The 22829-nt window shown below is 52.8% G+C and overlaps 1 protein-coding gene across 4 annotated transcripts in view; it reads left to right on the top strand.

Annotated features, from left to right (window-relative positions):
• Nucleotides 1-21020, top strand: part of ADCYAP1R1 (ADCYAP receptor type I) — a 39714-nt gene extending 18694 nt beyond the window's left edge. For 2 of the 4 annotated variants that reach the window (XM_059932734.1, XM_059932732.1), the window contains 10 exons: nt 436-545; nt 1187-1284; nt 1766-1898; nt 2746-2899; nt 3332-3392; nt 3994-4063; nt 7850-7941; nt 18012-18141; nt 19565-19606; nt 20832-21020. In XM_059932734.1, the coding sequence (XP_059788717.1) occupies nt 436-545; nt 1187-1284; nt 1766-1898; nt 2746-2899; nt 3332-3392; nt 3994-4063; nt 7850-7941; nt 18012-18141; nt 19565-19606; nt 20832-21020 (1079 nt within the window). Of the gene's footprint in view, nt 1-435; nt 546-1186; nt 1285-1765; nt 1899-2745; nt 2900-3331; nt 3393-3993; nt 4064-7849; nt 7942-14713; nt 14798-18011; nt 18142-19564; nt 19607-20831 lie in introns of all 4 variants that reach the window. The other 2 variants (XM_059932733.1, XM_059932731.1) reach the window with 2 other exon arrangements.
• The last annotated feature ends 1809 nt before the right edge of the window (nt 21021-22829 follow it).

The following is a 22829-nucleotide window of genomic DNA, read 5'->3' as shown; positions in this document are numbered from 1 at the left end:
AGGTATGACGAGGACTCCTGCTGCACCACCACCTGAGGTGATTCCTGGGCCAGAATCTTTGGGCCTGGAATCTGCATTTGTGATCCCAGGTCATTCTTCTGCTCACTGAAGTTTGGCAAGTGCTGACCCAGGGCAGGGGCTCAGGCCTTTCCTTAGGGAGAAGGAGGCTGGATTCGTTCTGGCTCAGTCCCCTCACCCCTTGTTTAGAGATCAGCTTGCACCTTGTCCTCCTACCCTCCTCGTCCTTTGTATAAAGGGTAAGCAATTACTACTTTCCCTTGGACAGTGGAGGATCTCATGAACCTTCAGCTGCCATGCTTCTCAGATGGGCATGTGGATTTCCAGGAATTCCCACTTAAGAAGTATTTTCGATTAAGAATTTTGGAGCCCTTTTAAATCATTTCAGTGGCTCGCTGAGTTTTTGTTCTGCTGCAGGCATGAGGGTGGTGAGCCGGAACTGCACAGAGGATGGATGGTCGGAGCCGTTCCCTCATTATTTCGATGCTTGTGGGTTTGATGAGTACGAGTCTGAGACCGGGGACCAGGTGAGTGTCTGCTCCTCACCTGGAGGTGGAGGGATGAGGCTGAGGAGGTGGGTGGAAGGGTGTGTCTACCAGAGGCCTTGACTCCTCCTGATGGACGTGCAGAAGCTCCGGTCCCCAGGCAGCATTCATGAGCACCTGCTGTGTAGCCTGCTGTATGAGAGGGCAGGACTTTCATTCGCTCATTCTGGGCTGAGAAACAACTGGTTTGCTGCTTGAGCTCCTTTGGCCCCCAGCCCGGGTCCTCCACCTCCCTAGCTACTCTTTCAGGATACACAGCCTTTCTGTGGCCCGGCCATTGAAGGGTTAATGTGGGGCCCAGCAGGGGGCCTCCTGGCTCCTCCTCCAGGATGAGGCTGGGCCCCATTCTGGCTGGTCAGTGCTCCTGCACTCTGCCAGCACTCAGCTTTTGCACAGTGCGGACCCTGCAGAGGGATGAGGTGGCTCGGGGCGGTGGGGGCTGGGGGTGTCGGAGTGGTGGAGGAACTGATGGGGGAGTGGAGGAGAGGCCATCAACAGGACAAGAGAGGAAGGAGGAGCTGGGCAGCAGGCCCTGGCCTGGGAGATCAGATGCAGTTCCGTGGGGGCCGGGGGCCGGGGGCAGGCCCCATGTGGAGCCCTACGTGTCCTGTGCTCTGCTCCAGGATTATTACTACCTGTCGGTGAAGGCCCTGTACACAGTTGGCTACAGCACGTCCCTCGTCACCCTCACCACTGCCATGGTCATCCTGTGTCGTTTCCGGTGAGACCCTGGGCAGCATTCGAGCGAGCGCGGCCCACCCCAGCTCAGAGCCCTTGCTCCATCCCTCCCACCTCCCACTCCTTCCCTGGATGTCAGCTCTGGAAGTCCCTTGGAAGACATTTCCCCCACCCGTAGGATAAGAGATGGGAAACTTGATCCCAGAGAGGGCAACTGACTTGTCCAGGGCCACACAGCAAGGAAGACCCTGGGCAGGAGACCTACGTTCCTCATTTTATCTTCCTGGTCTAGATAAAGGGAGGTCACAGGAGGGAGTAGGTCACGGAGTAGTGGGGCCAGGTGGCAGGGGCCTGGGAGTGAGCGAGGGTTTAGAGTCTAGGTGGGAAGAAGGGGGTGGTCTAGGTGGAGGACCCCCTTGAGACAAAGCCGTGGAGTCGGCCCAAAGCAGACCCCGAGATGGAGGGTGGAAGGCTGTGGAGTTCCTTACTTCAAAGCCTTTTGCTTCCCTGGCCCGCTGGTGTAGGAAGCTGCACTGCACCCGAAACTTCATCCATATGAACCTCTTTGTGTCGTTCATGCTGAGGGCCATCTCCGTCTTCATCAAAGACTGGATCCTCTACGCTGAGCAGGACAGCAACCACTGCTTCATCTCCACTGTGAGTGCGCGGAGCCCTGCCAGGACTGGCCCTGCCTGCGACGCCCTGCCGTCCAGGTGTTTTCCTGCAGGTTAAGGCATCGACCCCAGTGAACACGGAAACCCAGGAATGACCTTGCGGTTACTAGCAGCCAGTGAGACCCCAGCGTGACTTCACTTCCTGTCCCTTGGCCTCTGTGTGTCCTTGGCAGAGCAGTTGAGGAGGGTTGGGTGGAAATGTCAAGTCCCACTTGACTAGGCTCAGAGAGAGGGCTGGCTTGGCCGCGGGTCGTTTGACCCAAGATGGAGCCAAGGGGCTGATCGGCTGGGGTTCCCTCCAGACCACCTCCCCAGTTCTGATACATTTGGAGGTAAGCAGAAAAGATAGGTTTTGATGCGGCAGGAGGGAAAGAACAGCCCAGAGCACAAGACCTTGACCTGAAAGGGCTCACTTGGAGGGGGATCTATGAGATTTCCGGGGGGCCAGGGGTATTCCCCTAACCTGTGTGATGCCTGAAACCTTTATTTTACCAAGGAGGCTCCTGCAGGGTCCTCCTTATTCGCCTCTCCTGTGGGGACTGGGGACGGGATGGGAAAGTCGGGGAGAATGAGCCTGGGGAGAAAAGGGGGTTCCATGTTTTCTGACCTGTGCAGAGCTGCCTCCATGGCAACTTCGACTCAGACTCATAGGATGCTGCAGTTTTAAACTCTGAACCCAGGAATGCTGAGTCTTTCAGACCCACGGGGTGTTTAAGCCCGAGCATGCTTCAGCTGAAGGGCCCTCAGGATCCTGTCTGGTCCTGCTGGGCTGGATTTTCAGGGTTCGGTGGGGACTCGTGCCACCCTCCCCCTCCTCACTCTCCCTGTAGGTGGAATGCAAGGCTGTGATGGTTTTCTTCCACTACTGTGTCGTATCCAACTACTTCTGGCTCTTCATTGAGGGCCTGTACCTCTTCACCCTGCTGGTGGAGACCTTCTTCCCCGAGAGGAGATACTTCTACTGGTACATCATCATTGGCTGGGGTAGGTCACTGGCTGTCGCCCAGACAGGTTCAGGCCTCACGGCCAGGGATGTCCTTGGTCCTGCCGTCCGGGAACGTCAGGTCAGAGGAGGGAGGCACTGCCCTGCCTCGCAGCTGATGACACACTCCCGGTTCTTGGATCCTTTCTTGCTCTTCTCGTAGAAAGCCCACTGTCTGATGGAGGGGATATGCTCAAGAGTCCTCCTGAGAGGCGAGGTAGCCCAGGGTTTGGGAGAGACATGGACCCCCAGGAGACCTGGGTGTGAGGGACAGTTAGGGTCCCCAGGACTCCAGGCTTGAGAGGGAGACATGCCCCATGGGTCGGGACCCCACCTCTGAGGCATTCATTGGCCCCCAGAAGCACTAAGTCTGAGGGTGACACCGGGCCTATTGGTTTTCCAGTTATCACAGGACTCCTTTTCTTGCTCTCCAGGGACCCCCACTGTGTGTGTGTCCGTGTGGGCTGTGCTGAGGCTCTACTTTGATGACACAGGGTGAGTACATGCCTGAGAGCCAGGGCCGGAGCCCCACGTAGGCTCTTACGGATGGTTGTCAGCGGCTGTCCTGATTTCCCATTAACTGTCTCAGACAAACCATCCAATGCCGGGCATGGCTGCACCCCCAGCCCTGGGCAGTGACTGTGCCCTGACCCCACTGCGGGTGGACCCACCCAGCCACATCTCAGCCGGGACTCAGTGAGGGAATGTGCAAGGTTTCAGAGTCCTGCTCTGCTTCTGGGCCCAACTCTGAGTGGCTCTTCTCCTTTTAGGGAGGGGAGGAGGAATATCAAGGGTGAGGTCGCATCCCCCAGAGCCCTAGGTCTGAGGGGGGAACATGGCCCTTGCCCAGGAGCCCATTGGTGCCCTCACTCCTGGGCTCCAATCCCTGCCTTGACAGGGGAGCAGAGGGAAGGACCAAGGCAACTTGAACCAGGGCTGGGCTTGGGTGTGCAGCCCGCCTGAGAGCTCTCCTTCCTTCCAGAGCTGCAGGAGGGGCTGGCTGGAAGGAGACGATGGTGCCCTTCCATCCCTTCCAGCCAGCCAGGAGGAATGATGCCCCCAAGCATCGTCTCTCTTCTTTCTGTCTGTCTTGCAGCTGCTGGGATATGAATGACAACACGGCTCTGTGGTGGGTGATCAAAGCCCCTGTAGTTGGCTCCATAATGGTGAGTGTCCTTGGGACAAGAAGCAGGGAAGAAACAGAGGCCTGGGCTGAAAGGCAGGGGGGGAGGAGAAGTAAAGAGGTCGCCACACAAAGCAACCTCCCGTGGCTGTGTTATATTCTTCAAAAAGGACGCACAGGTTATTCAGCTCTTCCTCTAGTGTTGGACATTTATCTTTATCCCGTTTTCCCTCATTATGCAAGATGCTACTAGGAACGGTTCTGTGCGTAGTTTTGAAAACGTGTGAATATTTCTTTAGAATTAATCCCTAGAAGTAGAATTGCTGGGTCACAAAGGGTATTCCCATATCGTTGTCTGCACTTGTAATTTCAATCATTTAAATTTTTGCACAGCCTTGTGGGAGATAATGGTAGCTTATTGTTTTAATGTGCATTTCTCCACATTGCTAGTGCAGCAGAGCATTTGTTTCAAATATTTATTGACAATTTGTTTTTATTCTGGTTATTATCTATTCTTTGCTCATTTTTCTAGTCCAGTTGTTATCTTACTGTTCGATAGATAGTAATGCTTCATCTGTTATACATGTTGTAAGTATACTTCCAAGATTGCATAATTTTATATAGTGAAGCCGTCAGGCTTTCTCATCATGAATTCTGAGCCTTACTTCTCGTTTATGGAAGTCTTTCCCAACCTTAAGATATAAAAGTATTCTTAATTGTTTTATAACAATTTTGTAGATTGCATTATTACATGTATGCCTTTAATCCATCTGAAATTTTATTTCTCTGTCTGATCTGAAATGATATCTAACCTAATTTTTTTTCAATGGGTGGACATCCACCCTCTCAGTTCTTTTTATTGAATAGGTCCTTCTTTCTCTATTATGTAGAAATGCCAGTTTATCGTAAACACTCAATGTACTCTACTTGTATTTAGTTCCAGACTTCCTACTCCATGTTACTAATCTATTTGGCTGTTCCTGTGGCAAGTTACTGTAAACTGGCAGCATGTTTTGATATCTGGTGTGCTCATATCCCCTTCCTTATTTTTTTCCCCTTCCAAACTTTCTCGCACATTTACTTTTTCAGATGGACTTTCAAAATTGTCGAGTTGCAAATTTGTCAAGTTGCAAAAAAAGCTGGTTGAGATTTTTATAGGAACTCCATTGAATTTATAAACAAATTTGGAGAAGTGGTTTTCTTAAAATATTGAGTCTTCCTTTCCAAGAATATGGCATGATTCTCCATTTATTCAGTCTTTCTCATAGAGTCATTTTTGACAGTTTTTTTTTAGTTGTCTTTTTAGCTTTCCCTTTATGGTGTCTTTCAGTTTGTGCTCGTCTTGTGTCTAGGAATCATTCTTTCGTTACATTTTCTAGTGCGTGTATTTGTGCTGGGACTTAGGGAAGCTACTAGTTTTTGTGTATTTTTTTCTTTTCTTGGTTACCTTTTGAAGCTCTTTTATTGGTTCTTATCCATTTTCAGTTGGTTCTCATGGAAAATTACATGATCTATAAATGGAAATACTCTTTACTTTACATTTCCAATATTTATACTGTTTATTCCTTGGTTTCTTTGAGGATGGTGTTTGCTATAGTTTTGGGCAGTTGCCTTTACTGAATTAGGAAAGTTTCTATTCCTGGCTTGTTTTAGTGTTTATTTTTTAAAAATCAGGAATAGGTGTTGAATTTTATCAAATGTGTTTTGGAGACATTAATTGATCATTCCCTTAGTGATGGACATTTATAATATTCCAGTTTATCTTCATGATGAACAGTGTTGTGGTGGATATATTTGTGCATACCCTTGAGTTACGTGTGAATATGCTTTAGAGTAAATCCCAGGAGTGGAATTTTTGGGACAAAGGATGTATACATTTAACATTTTCATGGATATCAAATTGCCCTCCACAGGCAGAGTACAAAAGTGCTCATTTCTTATGTTTTTGTTGATGTTTCCATTACTGAACTGTTCACCAATCTTATGTGGGATAAAGGTAGTTCGTTGTTTTAATCTGTTAATGTAACAAATATTAGTAGATTTTTTTTGCATTCCTGACATAAAACCTTTATGGCTGTGATGTGTTTGTTCTTTTAATGCACTGCTAAATTCTATTTGTTAATATTTTGTTTATAGTTTTTACATTGTTCTTTGTAAGTTCTCTGGTTTTAGGTGTGTGTGTGTGCGTGCGTGTGTGTGCGCACACACACTTTCTGTCCTTGTCTAGGTTTTGTACTAGAGTTTTGTTAGCCTCATAGGTAATTTGGGAGGTTTTCTTGTTATAAGCTTTTAAATAATGAAGTAGTATGTAAATTACATTCTCCCTAAAGGTATTATGAAACTGGCCAGTAAAATTATCTGGGCTGGTGCCTTTTAATGCATACATCTTTGAGTACTTTTTAAATTTCTCCTGAGGTCATTGCTCTATTCTGATTTTCTACATCTTGATTTAATTTTATTAATTTATATTTTCCCATTTTGTTTGATTTTTTTCCTCGTGATGATTTAAAATATTCTATACATCTGTTGTCCTCTTTCTCATCCCTAAATGTGTTTAATTGCATTTTCTCCTTTTGGACTAACATATGCAGTTAACAGTATTTACTGTGCTAAATTCCGGGTACTGATTAGACACTGAGCATGCAGTAGACAGCAGGACTGACATCCTGCCCTCTGGAGGATGCTTTATCATTCTACTTGATCTGTGAAAACAAGCAGAGCAAAACCAAAAAATTTTATTTTTATCTATCAAGGCTACTTTTTTTTTTTTTCCCAAAGAGATTGGAGTTTGTTTATTTATTTATTTTTGGCTGTGTTGGGTCTTTGTTTCTGTACGAGGGCTTTCTCTAGTTGCGGCAAGCGGGGGCCACTCTTCATCGCGGTGCGCGGGCCTCACTATCGCGAGCGGCCTCTCTTGTTGCGGAGCACAGGCTCCAGACGCGCAGGCTCAGTAGTTGTGGCTCACGGGCCTAGTTGCTCCGCGGCATGTGGGATCTTCCCAGACCAGGGCTCGAACCTGTGTCCCCTGCATTGGCAGGCAGATTCTCAACCACTGTGCCACCAGGGAAGCCCTGTATTTCTTTAATGAATTTTTATCTTTAACTTCTTTCTTGTATAACTTAAATTTGTGGTACTCTTTCCCTAGATTTTGATTTGAATGGTTAAGTATTTTATTTTCAATATTTATTATTTTTTCCTAAGTTAGTGTTAGGCTCTACATTTTCTCCTTGAGTGCTGCTTTGCTACAGCCAGATGTTGCTGTGTAGTCACCTTGTTTCTTTTTATTTGCTCCCCTCCCTCCTCCTTTCTCACCATACACACAGCTTCCCACTTTGTTTAGAGAGCTTTTGTCTGAAGGTAAACGCTATTGCTATTCCCAGGCAGTCCTTTAATTAATAATGCTTATGGTTGTCCATTCTGGTTTTCCATATTCAATGACTCTGGACTTGGAGTTTCTCCAGAGGACGGCTCTCACCTCTGCGATAGCCTCTTCTCTGGTTGGCATTGTAGTTTTTCCATCACCCTGACACTGTTTGCTCTTTCTTTTCCAGAAATTGCTCCCTTTTCCGGCTCACTCATGATAATCTTTGCTATTTCTCAGTACTCTTATGGAATTCTTCATCTCTCTCTTCTGTCATTTCAGTGATATGGAGGGAGGCTGGGGGGTGAATGAGTGTTCTCATGCTGCCATCTTAGATTATAAGCCTAGATGGGATCTTGACTGGATGGGAGGAGGGCCCTGTTGGGGGAATAACAGACAGTGCAGAGGCAGGGACGTGGAAAGTCTTTGCTCACAATCATTTTCATCTGTTTTTTCTTTGCTTTTCAGGTTAACTTTGTGCTCTTCATTGGCATCATTGTCATCCTCGTGCAGAAACTTCAGTCTCCAGACATGGGAGGCAATGAGTCCAGCATCTACTTGTAAGTACCATTAGGTGAATGCCATGGTCAAGTCCAACAGCTGTATGGGCCCTGCACACAGGACACAGGAGGAGAAGGCCTGGGTGTCGCTGACGGGGTACCCTAGCATGGGCATTGGCAAGAATTCTTTTGGGTTAAAGTACCTTTAAAATATAGTTGCCCACCTCTCCTTCAGCCATCTTCCATCTCACCCTTTTTGCTTCGTGGTCAGGAGCATGACCAGCTGGGTGTGTGTGCTGTGGAGGCACTTCCGGCCCCGGGGAGGCAGGTTGGTCCCCTGTGATTGGCTGGAGGGGCCAGATAGGCACAGGGAATCTGAGGACAGTCTCTGCCGTGGAAGCCGTATGTGTTGCGTCCTCAGTTTAAGAAGAGAGCAGGTTAGAAGGAGCTGAAGTGCTCTCATGGCACCAGAAGGGGCTGGTCCAGCCTCCATCAGAGGCTGCAACCTGGGGCTCAGAACCTTGATGGCTGCCCAGTGGACAAGTGGGACAGCAGAGAGACTCCAGCAGAGGGCTCCGCCACCCTGCCATTCTCCCAGAGAGAGAGAGAGGCAGGAACTGCTCAGGGACCAGCGCCAGATCCTTCCCTCAGGCTCCTTGAGGCTTCCCCAGGTCAGTGGAGATTGCCTTGGTCTCTGTTCAGCCTGAGTACCTCTCCTGTGGCAGCCCTTCCGCTGGGGGCAGGGATTAGCCTAGGGCCTGGCTCCGTCAGGCTTGTTTCTCCCCACGTGTAGGATGATTACATTGACCGCCCCTCCCCTCCTTCTTTTGGCTCTCCATTTATTGTCCTTTATTTTTTCATGTTTTGGCAAATGTTTACCAACCTTTCCTTATACGCGTATGTTATGTAGCTGAAAATTGTTCATCCACGTAAGTCATAAACTCTTGGAGGTCCTGCCCTGAGGGGCTGGTAGGGCCAGCTCTCTGCAAGTAACTGCCCTGGAGAGATCATTCCTGCCTTCGTCTCCAGGAGCCACAAAACAGGGCCCCGCCACTCCCCTCACCTTTTCTGGTCCAGTGTCAGAAACCACGTCCTTAAGTCTGGCCTGCTTATCCTGCTTGAGGGTGGCTTGGTTCCCACGCCAGCAGTCATCTCGGACCTCTGAAGCTGGTGGGTAGCAAAGTCGGCCTTGTCTCTCCTTTGAGCTCTAAGCAACCATGGTTCCCCCAGCTCCCACCCCACCTTGCTTCCTGGTAGGATCTGTTTCTTCTTCTGAGGTCCCTGGGACTCTCCTCTGGGGCCTCTCCTAGCTTCCCCTCACTCTGCCTGTGCAGGGACACACATGGTGGCTCAGCTGCAGCTTCAGTAAGGACACTCTACCGACCCCTGGACATACTTTACCAGCTTGGACATCCCGCCCCAGGCAGCAAGAACCCCAGGGTCTGGAGGGAGGGAAGTGTGGAGCCAGGGTTTTCAAGGTAAATTGTAGACTGGGAGCTGTAGAGTCTTGTCAGGCCTTCCTAATGCATAGATAAGAACCATCTGTAATTAGCACAGGGTTTATACATTTAAGTACAAACGTTTAAAGAACCAGCTGCAGGCATGCCTCGTTTTATCACGCTTCACTTTACTGTGCTTCGCAGATATTGCTTTTATTACAGATTAAAGGTTTGTGACAACCCTGTGTTGAACAAGTCTGTCAGCCCCATTTTTCGAATAGCATTTGCTCACTTCCTGTCTCTGCATCACATTTTGGTAATTCTCGCAATATTTCAAACTTTTTCATTATTATAGTTGTTGTGGTGATCTGTGATCAGTGATCTTTGTTACTACTATGACTCACTGAAGGCTCAGATGATTAGCATTTTTTAACAATGAAGTGTTTTCAAATTAAGGTATGTACATTTGTTTTCTAGGCATTATGCTATTGCACACTTAACAGCCTACAGGATAGTGTAAACATAACCCTTATACGCACTGGGAAACCACAAAATTGATGTGAGTTGCTTTATTGCGATATTCGCTTTATTGTGATATTCACTTTATTGCTGTGGTCTGGAACTGAACCCACAGTATCTCAGGGGTATGGCTGTAGTTGGTTTACTTTTATCATGTAAAAAATCCCCTCAAATCTCAGCAGATTTTTTTTTAAGAGAAATCTAAACTTGTGCTCGTCTCAAGCCCCAAAGATTAAACCTCAGGTGGATGTGGTCTGCAAGCCAGGTGGGAAGGCTGACACAGGACAAGGGATCAGCTTGATCCCATTAAATGCAGCAACATGTTTGAGTGTTTCCAGGGTCAAGGAGACCCTACTGGCGAAAGTGAGGGACATTCAAAGTGGCCATGCCGCTAAGAACTGCAGAGCATTTAAAAACACTTGCCATTCAGTACATGCACGTTTAATGCCCACACAGCAAATCTGGATTAAATATAATCCCCATTTTACAGCCAAGGGAACTAGTTATCAGTGAAGGTAGATGAATCCAGCAGGAAAGAGTGAAGCCATAGCCACAATGCAGGCAGATCCTTGACTTCGAACTTGACTGCACCATCATTTCTACCCTCAAAGACTTTACAGGCAAGAAGATAGTGTTAAACAAGACTTCCTGGAAGAAGAGGCCCCAGTGGGTTCCAGCCTTGTAAAAAACTGCCCCACCTGGAGTGCCTTGAGCTGGGAGGTGTCTGCTGCTGGTGGGGAGGTGGGTAGACAATGAGGGGGATTAAAAAAGGAGCATGACATGGTAGGAGAGGGAGATTTCAGGGCTGCGTCCGAGTGCCCTTGTGTCAACAGAGTTATGTGTTGGGCTGATATCCCTTCACATCTGCCCACAACAGCTTTCCGGTTTTTTCCTCTGTTTCCAGAACAAATTTAAGCCTGGGCATCCCCAAGAAAGCCCGAGAGGACCCCCTGCCTGTGCCCTCAGACCAGCATTCACTCCCCTTCCTGTAGGTTGGTTCCAGCTGCTCAGATGATAAGGGTTTGTCCTTCTCCATAGACCAAGACGGCGCTCCTGACCCAGCCGCAGAGGGACCTGTTGGGGGCTGGGGCTCCTGCAGGGGGACAGTGGCCCTGAGCCACCTCCATTCTCTCACTGGCTGGCAGAAGGAGTGGCTGGGCTCAGGACTTGGGCAGTGGCCAGGCATGGAGTGTGGGCCTGGGTCGGGGCTAAGCCTGCGCTTAGGCTTGACTTGGTTTGGGGCAGAGGGTTTGGGCTCAGCCCCATTCTGGGGTCAGGGTTAGCCTGCCTTGTCTTGGGGACCAGAGTTTACCTCTGTGAGAAGCCAACTGGTTGAGAAAAAGGAGGGTGAGGTTTCAGGGCAGACACTGATTGTGCTGAGAGCATCTCAGGCCTGGCCCTGTAGGGAGCTGGCTCTATTCCCAGTGCTCTCCCTGCTGCACCATGGGCATTGGGAGCTGCCTCTTGGGTCTGGGGTCGGGGAGGGAAACCCCATCTGTATTTCCCTCAGGCACCCCACAGAGCAGGTCCCCACGGCACCTTGGGGTAAAGGAAGGAGAACAGACACCGTGATGTATTGGGTTGGCCAAAAAGTTTGTTCAGATTTTTCCGTAAGATGTTACCCGAACGAAATTTTTGGCCAACCCAATAGCATATAGCTCAGCAGGGCTGTGACCTACCCAGTGTCGAGGGATGACATTCGCCTGTGAAGACAGACTCTTCCATGTCTAGGCAGAAGTGCAGCTGGGAAGCTCTCAGTCCAGGAACTCAGCCCACAGCCTAAGGCTCCCAGTTCACATGGGGCTCTATCTTCTCCTTCCAAAGCACTCTCTCCCTTGTCTGGGAGCACCCTATCCTGACAGCTCCTGTTAGGGATTGGCAGTAGGGAATGTTTGCCCCCATTTTGCAGATGGAGAAACTGAAGTCCAGAGAAGGAAAGTGGCAACACCTAAAATCAGCAAGTCATTGGCCAAACAAAGCTTTGAGCTCAGGTGCCCCGACCCCCCAGGTTAGGCAAGGGGCACTGAGGGCTGGCTGGTCTTCAGTGGTGGGGGAGAAGGAGGGTGGGCAGGGAAACTCCAAGATCTGCTGAACTGGGCTGCTGGCTGGAGTACCAGTGTGGTGGGGAGTGCCTCCCTGGGGACTGGGCCGGGGCTCTGGGGGTACACAGCATCTTAGCACCAGGAGGGACCCTACGGAGAATGTTTAGCTCAGGTCACAACGTTCTGTGGGCCTGCCGAGTGTCCAGTGCTATGCTGACCACTAGGATCAGGGTGAAATAGACGGGTGCTGCCCACAAAGGGTTCCCCTGCAGGGGTCTCTGTCTAGCATCCTGGGGCTACAGCCCAGGCAGCCTTGAACGCAGAAGGCACTGCAGCATTCGTGGAGTTTAGCTTGAGACCAAAGCAGGGTCAGAAGAAACCAGGTGCTGCATCCCTGGGTTATAGATGGCAGTGTCGAGACCTGGAAATGGCTTTGACCTTCCTGCAGACACACAGCAAAGCTTTGGCGGAGTCAGGCCTGGGAGCCAGGGCTCCCTGACTTCCAGATGTGGGTGTGAGCCGTGCCCCTACTGTGGGGTTCTCCTGCCTTCCCATTCAGGCTGACGCTGCTCTCCAAGCAGCCCCCATCCGCTACCCTTGTCTGAGTTTCTTATCCTCCCTTGGATCCAAATAAGAACTGAGCTGATCAACCAGCCTAGGTTTATCTCTTCCTCTTGATTGAATTTCTTTTCTATTTTTCACTAACAAGGGACTTTTCAGAGATTCTGACGTCTTTCTTTCTCATGCCTGTCTCTGGCTTTTCTGCCACCCATTTTCCTTTTTGTTTCTTTTCACTGGATCCTTTTGAACAGTCACATTGGAGGTTTGGGGAAAGGGGGTCTCAGAGGAGAACAGCTGAAGCTTTAGAGTTTGGGTGTGTAGGAAGTGACATCTGAGGTTTGGGCTCTCGGGCTCCTGGACCCTGATTTCTGTGGCTCACCCAGGCCAAGGTTGAGGGGTCAGGCCACTGGCTGTAGGAGAGAGTAGTCAACCTTTCAATCTGGGCAAGGTAGAGAATAAATTTGAAGACTAGAATGGCTTCCATTCCTAAATACCCAATTAAGCTCTTTTAATTATTGAGGAAAACATACTTATATGTGTCCATCTGTCTGTTTGTATGTGTACAAAACAGACCTTTGACATTCATTGAGGCACATGAAAAACTTCTCAAATACATGACTTCCTCACAACAGTGTTCCTGGAATTTTGATTTGCAGGTGGAGCACCTAGGGATTTTGTTAAAATGCAGATTCTGAGGCAGCAGGTCTGAGCCAGCCACTGAAATTCTCACTTCTAAGAAGCTCTCAGGTGGTACTGATACTGCTGGTCTGGGTAGCAGAGCGTCATAACATCCCCCATCTGTATAATGGTTCACTAGTGCCCATCTCACAGTCTGGTGTGAATTGAAGCATGTTGTTAATGAAATGAGAGAACCACAGACATAACTGAGGCAAGGATGCTGGGTGGACCTCGGCCTGCCCCATCTTTGAAGTGTGTGATTCACATGTTCGCCTCAGCAAAATGACGTGTCACTACATGTCAAGGACCTTCAGACTTACTCTTAAAGAGTGGGAATCACAAATTACGAATCCATGGATGCCAAAGGTCTGGCCTCTTTGTGCGTATCTGTTCTCATTTGCATCCGACCCCCTCAGGTTGATCAGTTCACCGGCAGCTACTAGGAGCTCGGCCACACGGTGCCTGAGGAGGGTGTGTGAAATGGGCACCTCTCCTGCAGTCTGACGAGATGACACAGCTCTCACTCCATTTCTTCCATGTTTGTCAGAGATGGAAACAAATGAGTTGGGCCAACCGAAGCATAAGCAGGACCGTGAGGGGCTAGAAGAGGTGGAGATTGAGCCTGATAGCTCTCTGAGGAGGCAGAGCTCTGTGCCTCGCCCAGTGCCAGGTAGAGCTGCACGAGCATCCTGGGCCCACCTGTGGGTGGCTCCTTAAGGTGACTCGTTTCTGCAGGTGGTGGGGCAGAGCCCGAAAGGTGCTCTCTCAGCCTTCAGCCCCTGCCCTCTGAACTTTTATCGAGAAGTCTAGCCAGCACTGTGCAGTAGAACTCTCGGCAGTGTTGGAAATGCCCCAGATCTGTGCTGTCCAGCACAGGAACCAGTAGCTACCTGTGGCTGTTGAGCCCTTGTAGTGTGGCTCAGGCAACCCAGGAAGTGGATTTTTCACTTAATTTTAACTTACATGGTGGATGTGTAGTGTTTCATGGGTCTGCTCCATCCATCCTACCTCTGCTCCCCTTAGGCCCACACTGAGGTACCCGGGGGCTCAGTCAGAGGAAGGTGCGGGAGGGGAGGGAGTGGGGGAAGACCAGTGGACGCTCCAGTTGGTTTTCACAAGCAAGTGCAGAAATGGCCTGATTCCAGGGCTGGGCCAGCGTGAGGTCCATGGCGTGAGTCTCCAGCTGCCCATCTTGCTGAGGGATCTCCGTCAAGGCCATGCTCTGTGCCTGGAGCTGACTCTGGAGACAGTTCCTGGTCCCCTGCGTGAGCCCCAGTCAGGCCCCACCTTCCAAACACACGTGTTCGCCCCCTCCCGAACCCCACCACCTGTCGGTTTCCCAGTGTGAGGGCTCACATGTGCCTGTGTGTCCGTGCACACACGTATATGTGTAGAGGTGTGTATTTCTATGTCCAGAGCTGACCACGTCTCGGCCCTTGGCTTCCCCCTTCTCCTTCACGTGATGCCCCGGCCCTGTCTCTACACCCTGGGCCTCTCCGCCCGCCCTGTGAGCCGTGTCACCCTAAGTCCCACCTCAGTTTCTCGTTGCCCAGTGCCCGCAGCTGACAGAAATGCCCATCTTGTCACACCCAGCAGCTGCGTGCAGAAATGCTACTGCAGGCCACAGCGGGCTCAGCAGCACTCTTGCAAGATGTCAGAACTGTCCACCATTACTCTGTAAGTGTGCGTGGCGTGGCTGTGGCGTGGCTGTTCTGGACGGGAGGGGGACGCATGCTGCTGCTGCCACCGCCCGGAGCTTGCGTCCGCCCAGGCTGGAGGAGAGCAGGGAGCGAGCCTGTGCCTCCAGCCCCAAGCCCTTTCCCAGCTGTTGCATGCTGACATCTGTGTGTCTTGTGAGTTCTCTGCAACCTCGTGGCCTGGGGCAGGAGGGGAGGTTGCGGGCATGGGGCTGTGGCCACTGTGGGGCAGCTGGGGCGCGGCCGGTGCTGAGCGGGAAGCAGCTTTGAAGCCTCCGCCGCTGCTGCTGTCGTGATGTGTGGTCCTCCGCAAATCCCCACTTCTCTGGGTTTCAATCTTTGCAACTGCCAAATTATTTCTAAGGGCCTTGAGCTTGAGTTCATTTAGACCGTCCTCCTGCAGGGGGCGGGACCCTCACCTCATGCACCTCACTCCCACCGAACGTGCTGAGTGACTGACTCCCCACACGAGCCTATTAGGTGGGTACTTGTATTATCCTCATTTTACGGGTGAGGAGACTGAAGCACAGAGAGGTGAAATGACTCGCTCGAGGCCACACAGTTGGCAGGGTGAGGATTTGGACCCAGGGAGTCCTAAGCAGTAGTCCCTGGGGCATCTATCTCTTGCTGGAGCCTCAGCTCCAACTTGGACATCCCTTTAAGTGGGGGAGCCCACTGGAATTTGGGGGGCTCTGACCTTTGGAGCTCTTCTTTGTATTCTTTAGGCCTCTTCTGCCCAGTGATGCCTGCTTGGGGCAGGAAGACAGAGGCTAAGGCCCTGTGCCGCGGTCTCTCTGGGTTAATCAGATCGTAGCGTGAGTCTGTGACTCCTCAACGCGGGGTTCCAAGGTTCACACCATATGTTCCCATTCCAAGGCCTCTGAAGGACAGAGGTCCTCGGACTCTGAGACCTAGTGACTTCCTCACCTGCCTCCACTGTCCCATCTACCAAAAGGAGTCATGGGGATGCCCTGGGTCCCTGGCAGAAGTCCCTGATTATTCCTGGGCTGCATTGGGGCCACAGGGGAGGGAAAGTGTTGCCCTTGCACTATACTGTGGGATGCCCTGCTGCATTTGCCACATCTGCCTGGGGCTGGGAAGGACCTGAAAGGTTGTGTTTCTCATGTACCAAACCCGTCCCATCCACCACCACCACAAAAGCTGGAGAAGTTTGGCCTTTTGGTTTCCAGGGCACTTTTCAAACTTCAGGGGCAGATCCCTGGAAACAGGTCCATTCTGGGGAGAGGAGGCAAGAAGGCAGGGACCGCAGGCACATCCCAGGGCTGCCTTCCCTCCCCAGCTTCTTCAGTTAAGCTGCTCTTTTAAAGTAACCCCTTTAGGCAGGGTCACAGAGGCACCCCCAAGATGTCCACATGCCTGCGTTTCCAGACCACTTTCCTCTTCTGTTTGGACTTTCATTCTCCACCCAACACTTCCTGCTGCCCTCTGGGTGCCTGGAGATGAGCATGAGCAGGACCTGGGCTCCCAGGTCATGCTCAGTGTCAAGGGCTCCAAGGTGTTCATCCCGGGCCCGAGTGGTTATCCCTTCATGGACGCGCACTTTCCGAGTGTGAGCCCTGTGCATGGCATGTGCTGGCCAGGGCAGATGACAGTTAAGTGAGGTACCATGCCTGCCTTCAAAGAGCCACATCCGAGAGAGGACAGACAGATGAAAGGCTAGACCACCCCAAAACTCAGCTGGGCTCTGAGTTGGACCCGATCAGATCCTGTTGGCGCCCGCTCTGGTCCAGGCACCCCCAGGTCCTGTAGAATGGGCAGTCTGTGAGCACGGGGAGGATTGGTGGGCACTGGGCACTCGAGGGGCTTTTTCCTTCCAGGACTGAGCCTTGGTCCACCTGAAGGTCTCCCCAGGCTATTCCTTCCCCTTCCGCGGTGTCCCCTCCCCTGCTTTTCTTTCTTCCCCTTCCCCATCCTTTCCTTTTCAGTAGATGCTGGTAAGCCAAGGGCATCACTCAGACTCCATGGATTCTACTTCTCCTGAAATCCGGAGGCCCCACATTCAGTAGAACATTCTCTCCCAGAAAGGCTGGGATGGAGAGGAGGGAGGGAGGGGCACACGGTGTGACTGCCCCAAGTCAAACGGCCACCTCCATACCCCGCTGCCCACCCTGGTGGGCCGAGCTCTGCTAGGAGGGCCCAGGGGGCGGACTGCACCTGTAGGGTGGGGCTGGCTCTTCCAGGAGATCCAAAGGGAGCCAGTCTGCTGGGGTGGGCAGAGACGGGGTCCCCCTCTTGGAGACCCTCTGGGAGCCGCCCTCCCCCCAGAGCAGGACCCACAAGAGCACATGTCGCCATGCCTACTCCTGATGTTTTCCAGTGGCTTCTGTGCCCCACCCTCTCAGACCAGAGCCCCACCCCACTGGGCCTAGGAGCCAGTTGCAGTCAGAGGAACCTCAGAAGAGGTGGCCTCAGGGAGTACTGAGGTCCTTTGGGCCGCTTCTCCCTTGCCCGTTCTACTCCCACCTGAGCAGACAGCCTTCCCTCCCCCGACTTAGTTTCCCAGGTGGCAGGTTCCTCCTGCTAGATGGTGATTGTTTATGCTCGGAGTCAGTAAATCCTTCCTAGGACCCCTCCCAAGTCTCTCCTTCTGTGGTCTACCCAGTGTTCCCCACCCGCCTCCCTGTCATCAGCGCCTCTCCCTCACTCTCCACGAGCGTGCCTGGCTAGCCCCAGACTCAGGAAAGCCGACTGTCTCTGTGGTCCCCTAGGGGCTGCTCTTTCCAGGCACAGGGAGCTTCTTTTCAGAGCAGGAGAATGCTTGTTTTGCTTGAGGACACATCATGTTGTCCTTCCAAATCCCATCCCAGGGTTTTGCCCTGACTTCACTTTTCCCAAAGGTTTCGCACCTCCCAAAAAGGGTCTGTGTAAATCACATACTCACGTGTGCGTGTTTAGTGGTTCTACAGGATACCGGCATGGCCTAGAGGGATGGGTGCCCTGCGGACAGGGGGATGTCTCCCCAGCACTTCCCAGGGAGTTCTGGAAGCCTGGGCTCTGTTGGCTACCATCTCCCCCTGGCCCCACGCACCGGGAGAGAATCCTGAGGGAGCCCATGGATAGGGGCCCCAGCTCTGGGGGAGAGTAGGGGCTGGGACTGGGCTTCTCTGCCCTCCATGGCTCTGGCCTCAAGCCCTGGCGGCCCCCGAAGCAGATGTCTTGCTCTTTCCCCACAGACGGCTCGCCCGGTCCACCCTGCTGCTCATCCCACTATTTGGAATCCACTACACGGTGTTTGCTTTCTCCCCAGAGGACGTCAGCAAGAGGGAGAGACTTGTGTTTGAGCTGGGGCTGGGCTCCTTCCAGGTAGGCGTGGTGTGTGTGGAGGGCAGAACTCACGGGGAGCCAGGGCCCTGGCCTCTACCTTGTTGGTGGTTCTACGTCTTTAACCTATTCTAGGTTCCACCTCTGGAATAATAGTACTAGATTAGAAGGGAGCTGGGAGAGCCCTTTCTACTGTCCACCCTCTAGGCTCCCACGAGAAGACATGCTGATATTTTCATGTTGCTGCTGCGTCTGGGTGTCCTGAGCCAGGCCTCCCTTGGGCAATCAAAGGCGGCAGCTCCCCGCCCCTCACCATCGTCCCCGGGGGTGGGCGGAGTGGCCTCAAGAGACCTCTCTGTCCACTTCTGACTTCAGCCTGTAGAACATGCACCCCATGAGTGCTGGAGCTTTGTCTTACCCAAGTAAGACAGATCCCCAGCACAGGATCTGATCACAGGGAGCTGAATGAGCTGAACAGAGGGGATGAGCGAACAGATATGTAAATAAGTGATCCAGGGAATGAGAGAGCCAGAGACTAGTAAGTCCGTGCATGAAGGAATCAGTAAACGGGGCTGTAAATGAGTGAGTGAAGGGGTGAGTGAGTCAGTGCGAGGATGCATAGTGAGTAAATGAACAGGTGGGCGCGTGAGTGGGGCAGTGAAGGCGGTGGGTGGCTCTCTTGAAAGTCCCCAGGATAGAGCGCCTCTCCCTAGCCCAGCTGTTTAGAGGAGTATTTGACCTTGATGGTCACGAAGTTATTCTGTGTATCTGACTGGACTCTCTCCCTTCCCCCATTTTAATTCAAAGCCATTTTACCTGTTCGGGTTCTTAGCCTGGGGAAGACTGGGAGGTTTGTTGACAAAGCCCCAGCCTGGGAGTCAGAGCCTGGGGTTCCTGTCTCAGCACAAGAATTCTAAATGCACAGAATATAAGTCAAGAATATGTGTAGAAGAGCCGAACACCTACTCTGCCCCAGGCACTTCCGTGGTGTTCTGTGTGTTCTGCGTACAAGGGTGTGTGGCGGAGGGAGGGTGGAGTGGGGAGGTGGTGGTGGATACAGACAGGTCTGCTCTGTCCTGTAGGAGTGCTGCCCTCAGGGGGCCTGCGGGCTGGCTGGGGAGCCCAGAGGACACTCTTGGGCATGCAGGGAAGGCCTCCTCTAGGAAGTGGGTTAGAGCTGGCCCTTGGGAATGGGAAGGATTTGACCAAGGGAACGTGAGATCCAAAGCCAGGGTTGTCGGTGGGAGGGAATGCCCCCACCAGCCACTTGGCTTCATGGGTGTGGCCATCTTGGTGGAACAGAACTTTTCCCATCTTACCGCAGATTCCCAGGCAGGTGCCTGCATTCAGATCATCTTATTTTTCTGCTTCCTGGTGTCACTCCCTGCTGCTGCGGCCTCCCACACACCCCGGGTGGAGGGCTCCTTGCTGGCATTCTCAGGTTTTGTTTGTCTTCTCTCCCTAGGGCTTTGTGGTGGCTGTTCTCTACTGTTTTCTGAATGGGGAGGTAAGATCCTGGCCTTCTTAGCAGTGGAGGTACAGCTTGCTGGGGAGCAGACAGGGCTGTGGCCTGCTGGGCGCACAGGGCTGATCCTCCCGACCTGGACTCTGCCAGACTCCCAGCACCTACAGGAGGGGGGCGGCAGCTGTGCTGGCGTCTCCCGACGGCCTCCACCCTGTGCCAGATTCTCTCCCGCTTTGCCTGCTGTGCAGCTGAGGCCCAGCCTCCGGAGCCGAGCTCCCTCCATAAAGGCACCAACTGTTGAGTGCAGACCCACCTTGGGGGGCTCTCACCATAAGACACACCTTAGTCAGGGCGAACTGAAAGTGAGGAAGGACAAGGCACAGGAAATGGTACATACAGTTTCTGAGGCTGTTGATGGGCAGGGGTGCTGAGTGGGGAACTATCCAAAGTTCAGCACTGCCCCCAGCAGGCCAGCCTGCCTGTCCAAACCCATCCCCTGTAAGAGTGGGACTTGAGGGACCCTGGGGAGCGGCTTGGAACCTTCTAGTAATGCTCCATTTCCAGGCCTGTTAGGGTGAGGCTTTTGAGCAGAGTGCAGAACAGATGCTGAGATGGGGATGGGGGCTGAATGGGTGGATGGCTTTGGAGAGCGGGCAGAAGTCATTGCACCAAGTGCTTGGGCCTTGGCTGGGTCACCATGGCAGGCTTCCTCCTCTTTTTGCGTCTGAGAAATAAGAAGATTAGCTCAGACCACCTACAAAAGGGTCAGATAGGGGTAGATATGGAGAGGCAGACAGGGCCCTGCAGGGAGTGGCTGGGAGTACAAGTAGCTTGTCAGGACCGACGGTGGAAGTGGGAGCTGGAACTGGAGGTGGAGGGTGCCTGCACCGCACGAAGGTGCTGGCGAAGGGGGTGGGTAGGTGGACGCTGAAACTGGGCATGCCCTGTACACACCATGCTGAGAGCAACACGGGGGGGTTTTCGCCCAGAAGGGTGCTTTATTTAGTGATCCTCAACCCTAACGGCGTATTGGAATCCCCTGGGAAGCTTTAAAACATGTGGGTGCCCTACCCCAGAGATTTTTGGATGTCATTGTTCTGGGGTATGGCCTGGGCATCTGGGTTGTTAAAGCTCTCCAGGCGATCCTCATCTGCAGCCACTGTTAATGGGAGCGCCCGCCTGGGAGGGACCCCAGGGCAGGCAGGCGGGCAGGTGAGGTGTGAGAGGGTGTCCGCCCAGAAGTGACCGCCCGAGTTGCCCCCCGCAGGTGCAGGCGGAGATCAAGCGGAAGTGGCGGAGCTGGAAGGTGAACCGCTACTTCACCATGGACTTCAAGCACCGGCACCCGTCCCTGGCCAGCAGTGGGGTGAATGGGGGCACCCAGCTCTCCATCCTGAGCAAGAGCAGCTCCCAGATCCGCATGTCTGGCCTCCCAGCCGACAACCTGGCCACCTGAGCCCACCCCGCCCCCTCCTCTCCTCGGAACAGCGGCTGGGGCTGCGGGTGGGTGGGCGCCGGCCCACGCGTGTTGTGCCTCTTCTCTCCCTTCGGGCCGGCCCTGGGCTGGGAGCCCAGCTCCCCGAGGTGGGAGGAGGATGCAGGGTGCAGATGGGTATTTCCCCTCCCCGTTTTGGCATTGGCCCCGCCCACCGTGGGCCCCTGGGCGTTGACCCCAGACATGTAAATACTCCTTAATTTCGGGAAAGTCATCCCATCCCTACCCCTCTACCTTGTGTCCCTGCTCACCTCAGGCAGGTCCCCAGCTCCACCCCACCCCATCCCCACCAGCCTCAGTGATCGCCTGACCCTGTGTGGGAGGCCTTCTGAGCTGAGGCTGGTGACCTTGCTTTGGCGGATGTGGGGCGGGCCCTGCCCGACAGCCCCCCTGCAGTGTCTGACTCTCGGTGTGGACTCTTTGAGTCTACTCGCCACCCCGCGGCCCTTTTTAGGCCCGGCCCAGTCCCTGAGGCTGCCAGAGGTCCAGCTTGGAGTGCTTTTCGGTGCAGGCGAGACCCGTGCTCACCCACCATCTTGGTGTCCAGGTGCCCAGTTCCTGGGTATCAGACAGTGGGAAAGCTCCAGGGCTCTTCCAGTCAGAGACTTCAGTTTGGATGTGGGGCTAAGGCCAGAGAAAGTTCTGGTGCTTTTCATTTGGCCCAAGAAATATTGCCAGGAGCCAGAAAAGTGGATGTGATTGGAATGGAGATGGAAAGAGTTTGGAGGGACCCATGGAAGAAGACCTTCACCACCTCCATTATTTTACCCCTGACTCAAGGTAGGCGGGGGTTCATCTGGTGGCCTCCCTTCTGTCCCTCCTGTCCCCAGGCATCAGTTGCAGAACGTTGAGAGGTGGATGCCTCAGAGAAACTCTTCCCCAACTACACTCACCATATAGAGCCCCTAAGCCCTCCCCCTTCCCAGTTCCCCTTGAAGTCAAAGCCATGACTGGGGTGAACCAGCCACCTTTCTGTGATATCAGTGAATCGCGAAGCACCTTACACCTCCATGTGCCCAGGGCCCAGGGCTCCCCTTCATCCCCCGCCCCCATGGACCACGAGGAACCCCAGTCACCAGCTTTCTCTGGCTTGGGCTCAGCTACTGAAATCAGAGACCTCTGCAAAGACTTCCCTCTGTGTGCTTTAGACATTGAGTCAGCATGGATGCCAGGTGTCCTAGGGTTTGGGAGGGGAAGCCACACCTGCCGTGCTTGTTAGCAGGGGCTGCTGATGGGAGGAGCGGCTGCACCCCAACTCCTGTCCTGGCTGCCCAGCCACAAGTTACCAGACCACACCCTAAGAATTTAAAACGGGGCAGAACCAGGTTCAGGGCAGGTGGAGGAAAGTGCTAGAATGCCGTGGCCCATGTGCGGGGCCTACCTCATCTGTGTCAGCTTGTGGTGTTTCCAAGTGTATTTGTGGGCTTGTTTCACGGGCACGTTCTGGAACACTTGGAGAGTTTGGGAGGATGGGGAATGTTGCTTTGCTTGGTTTTATAAAGAGGAAGAGGCCCAGGGGACTTAGGGACGTGTTCCCGGAGAGGCCTTCGAAGTGGCTGGAGAAGGGCCTAGTGCTTGGTTTAGAGATAAGCCCCATGTCCAGTGAAGCACTGTGGACCCTGGGTCTTGGCTAAGCCAGAGAAGGACAGGGCCTGCTTTCCCTGCTCCAGGCACACACGGTGACTCAGGCTGGCCATGGAGTGTGTGGCGGCCTTCCCACCCTACACCTACCTGCCTCATGATCTCCTTCCCTCTGTCTGGGAGCCACGT

This window comes from Balaenoptera ricei, chromosome 9, assembly GCF_028023285.1.
Source record: "Balaenoptera ricei isolate mBalRic1 chromosome 9, mBalRic1.hap2, whole genome shotgun sequence".
Lineage (NCBI taxonomy): Eukaryota > Metazoa > Chordata > Mammalia > Artiodactyla > Balaenopteridae > Balaenoptera > Balaenoptera ricei.
The sequence above is the reverse complement of the archived record's forward strand: the minus strand, read 5'-3'. Positions and strand labels throughout refer to the sequence as shown.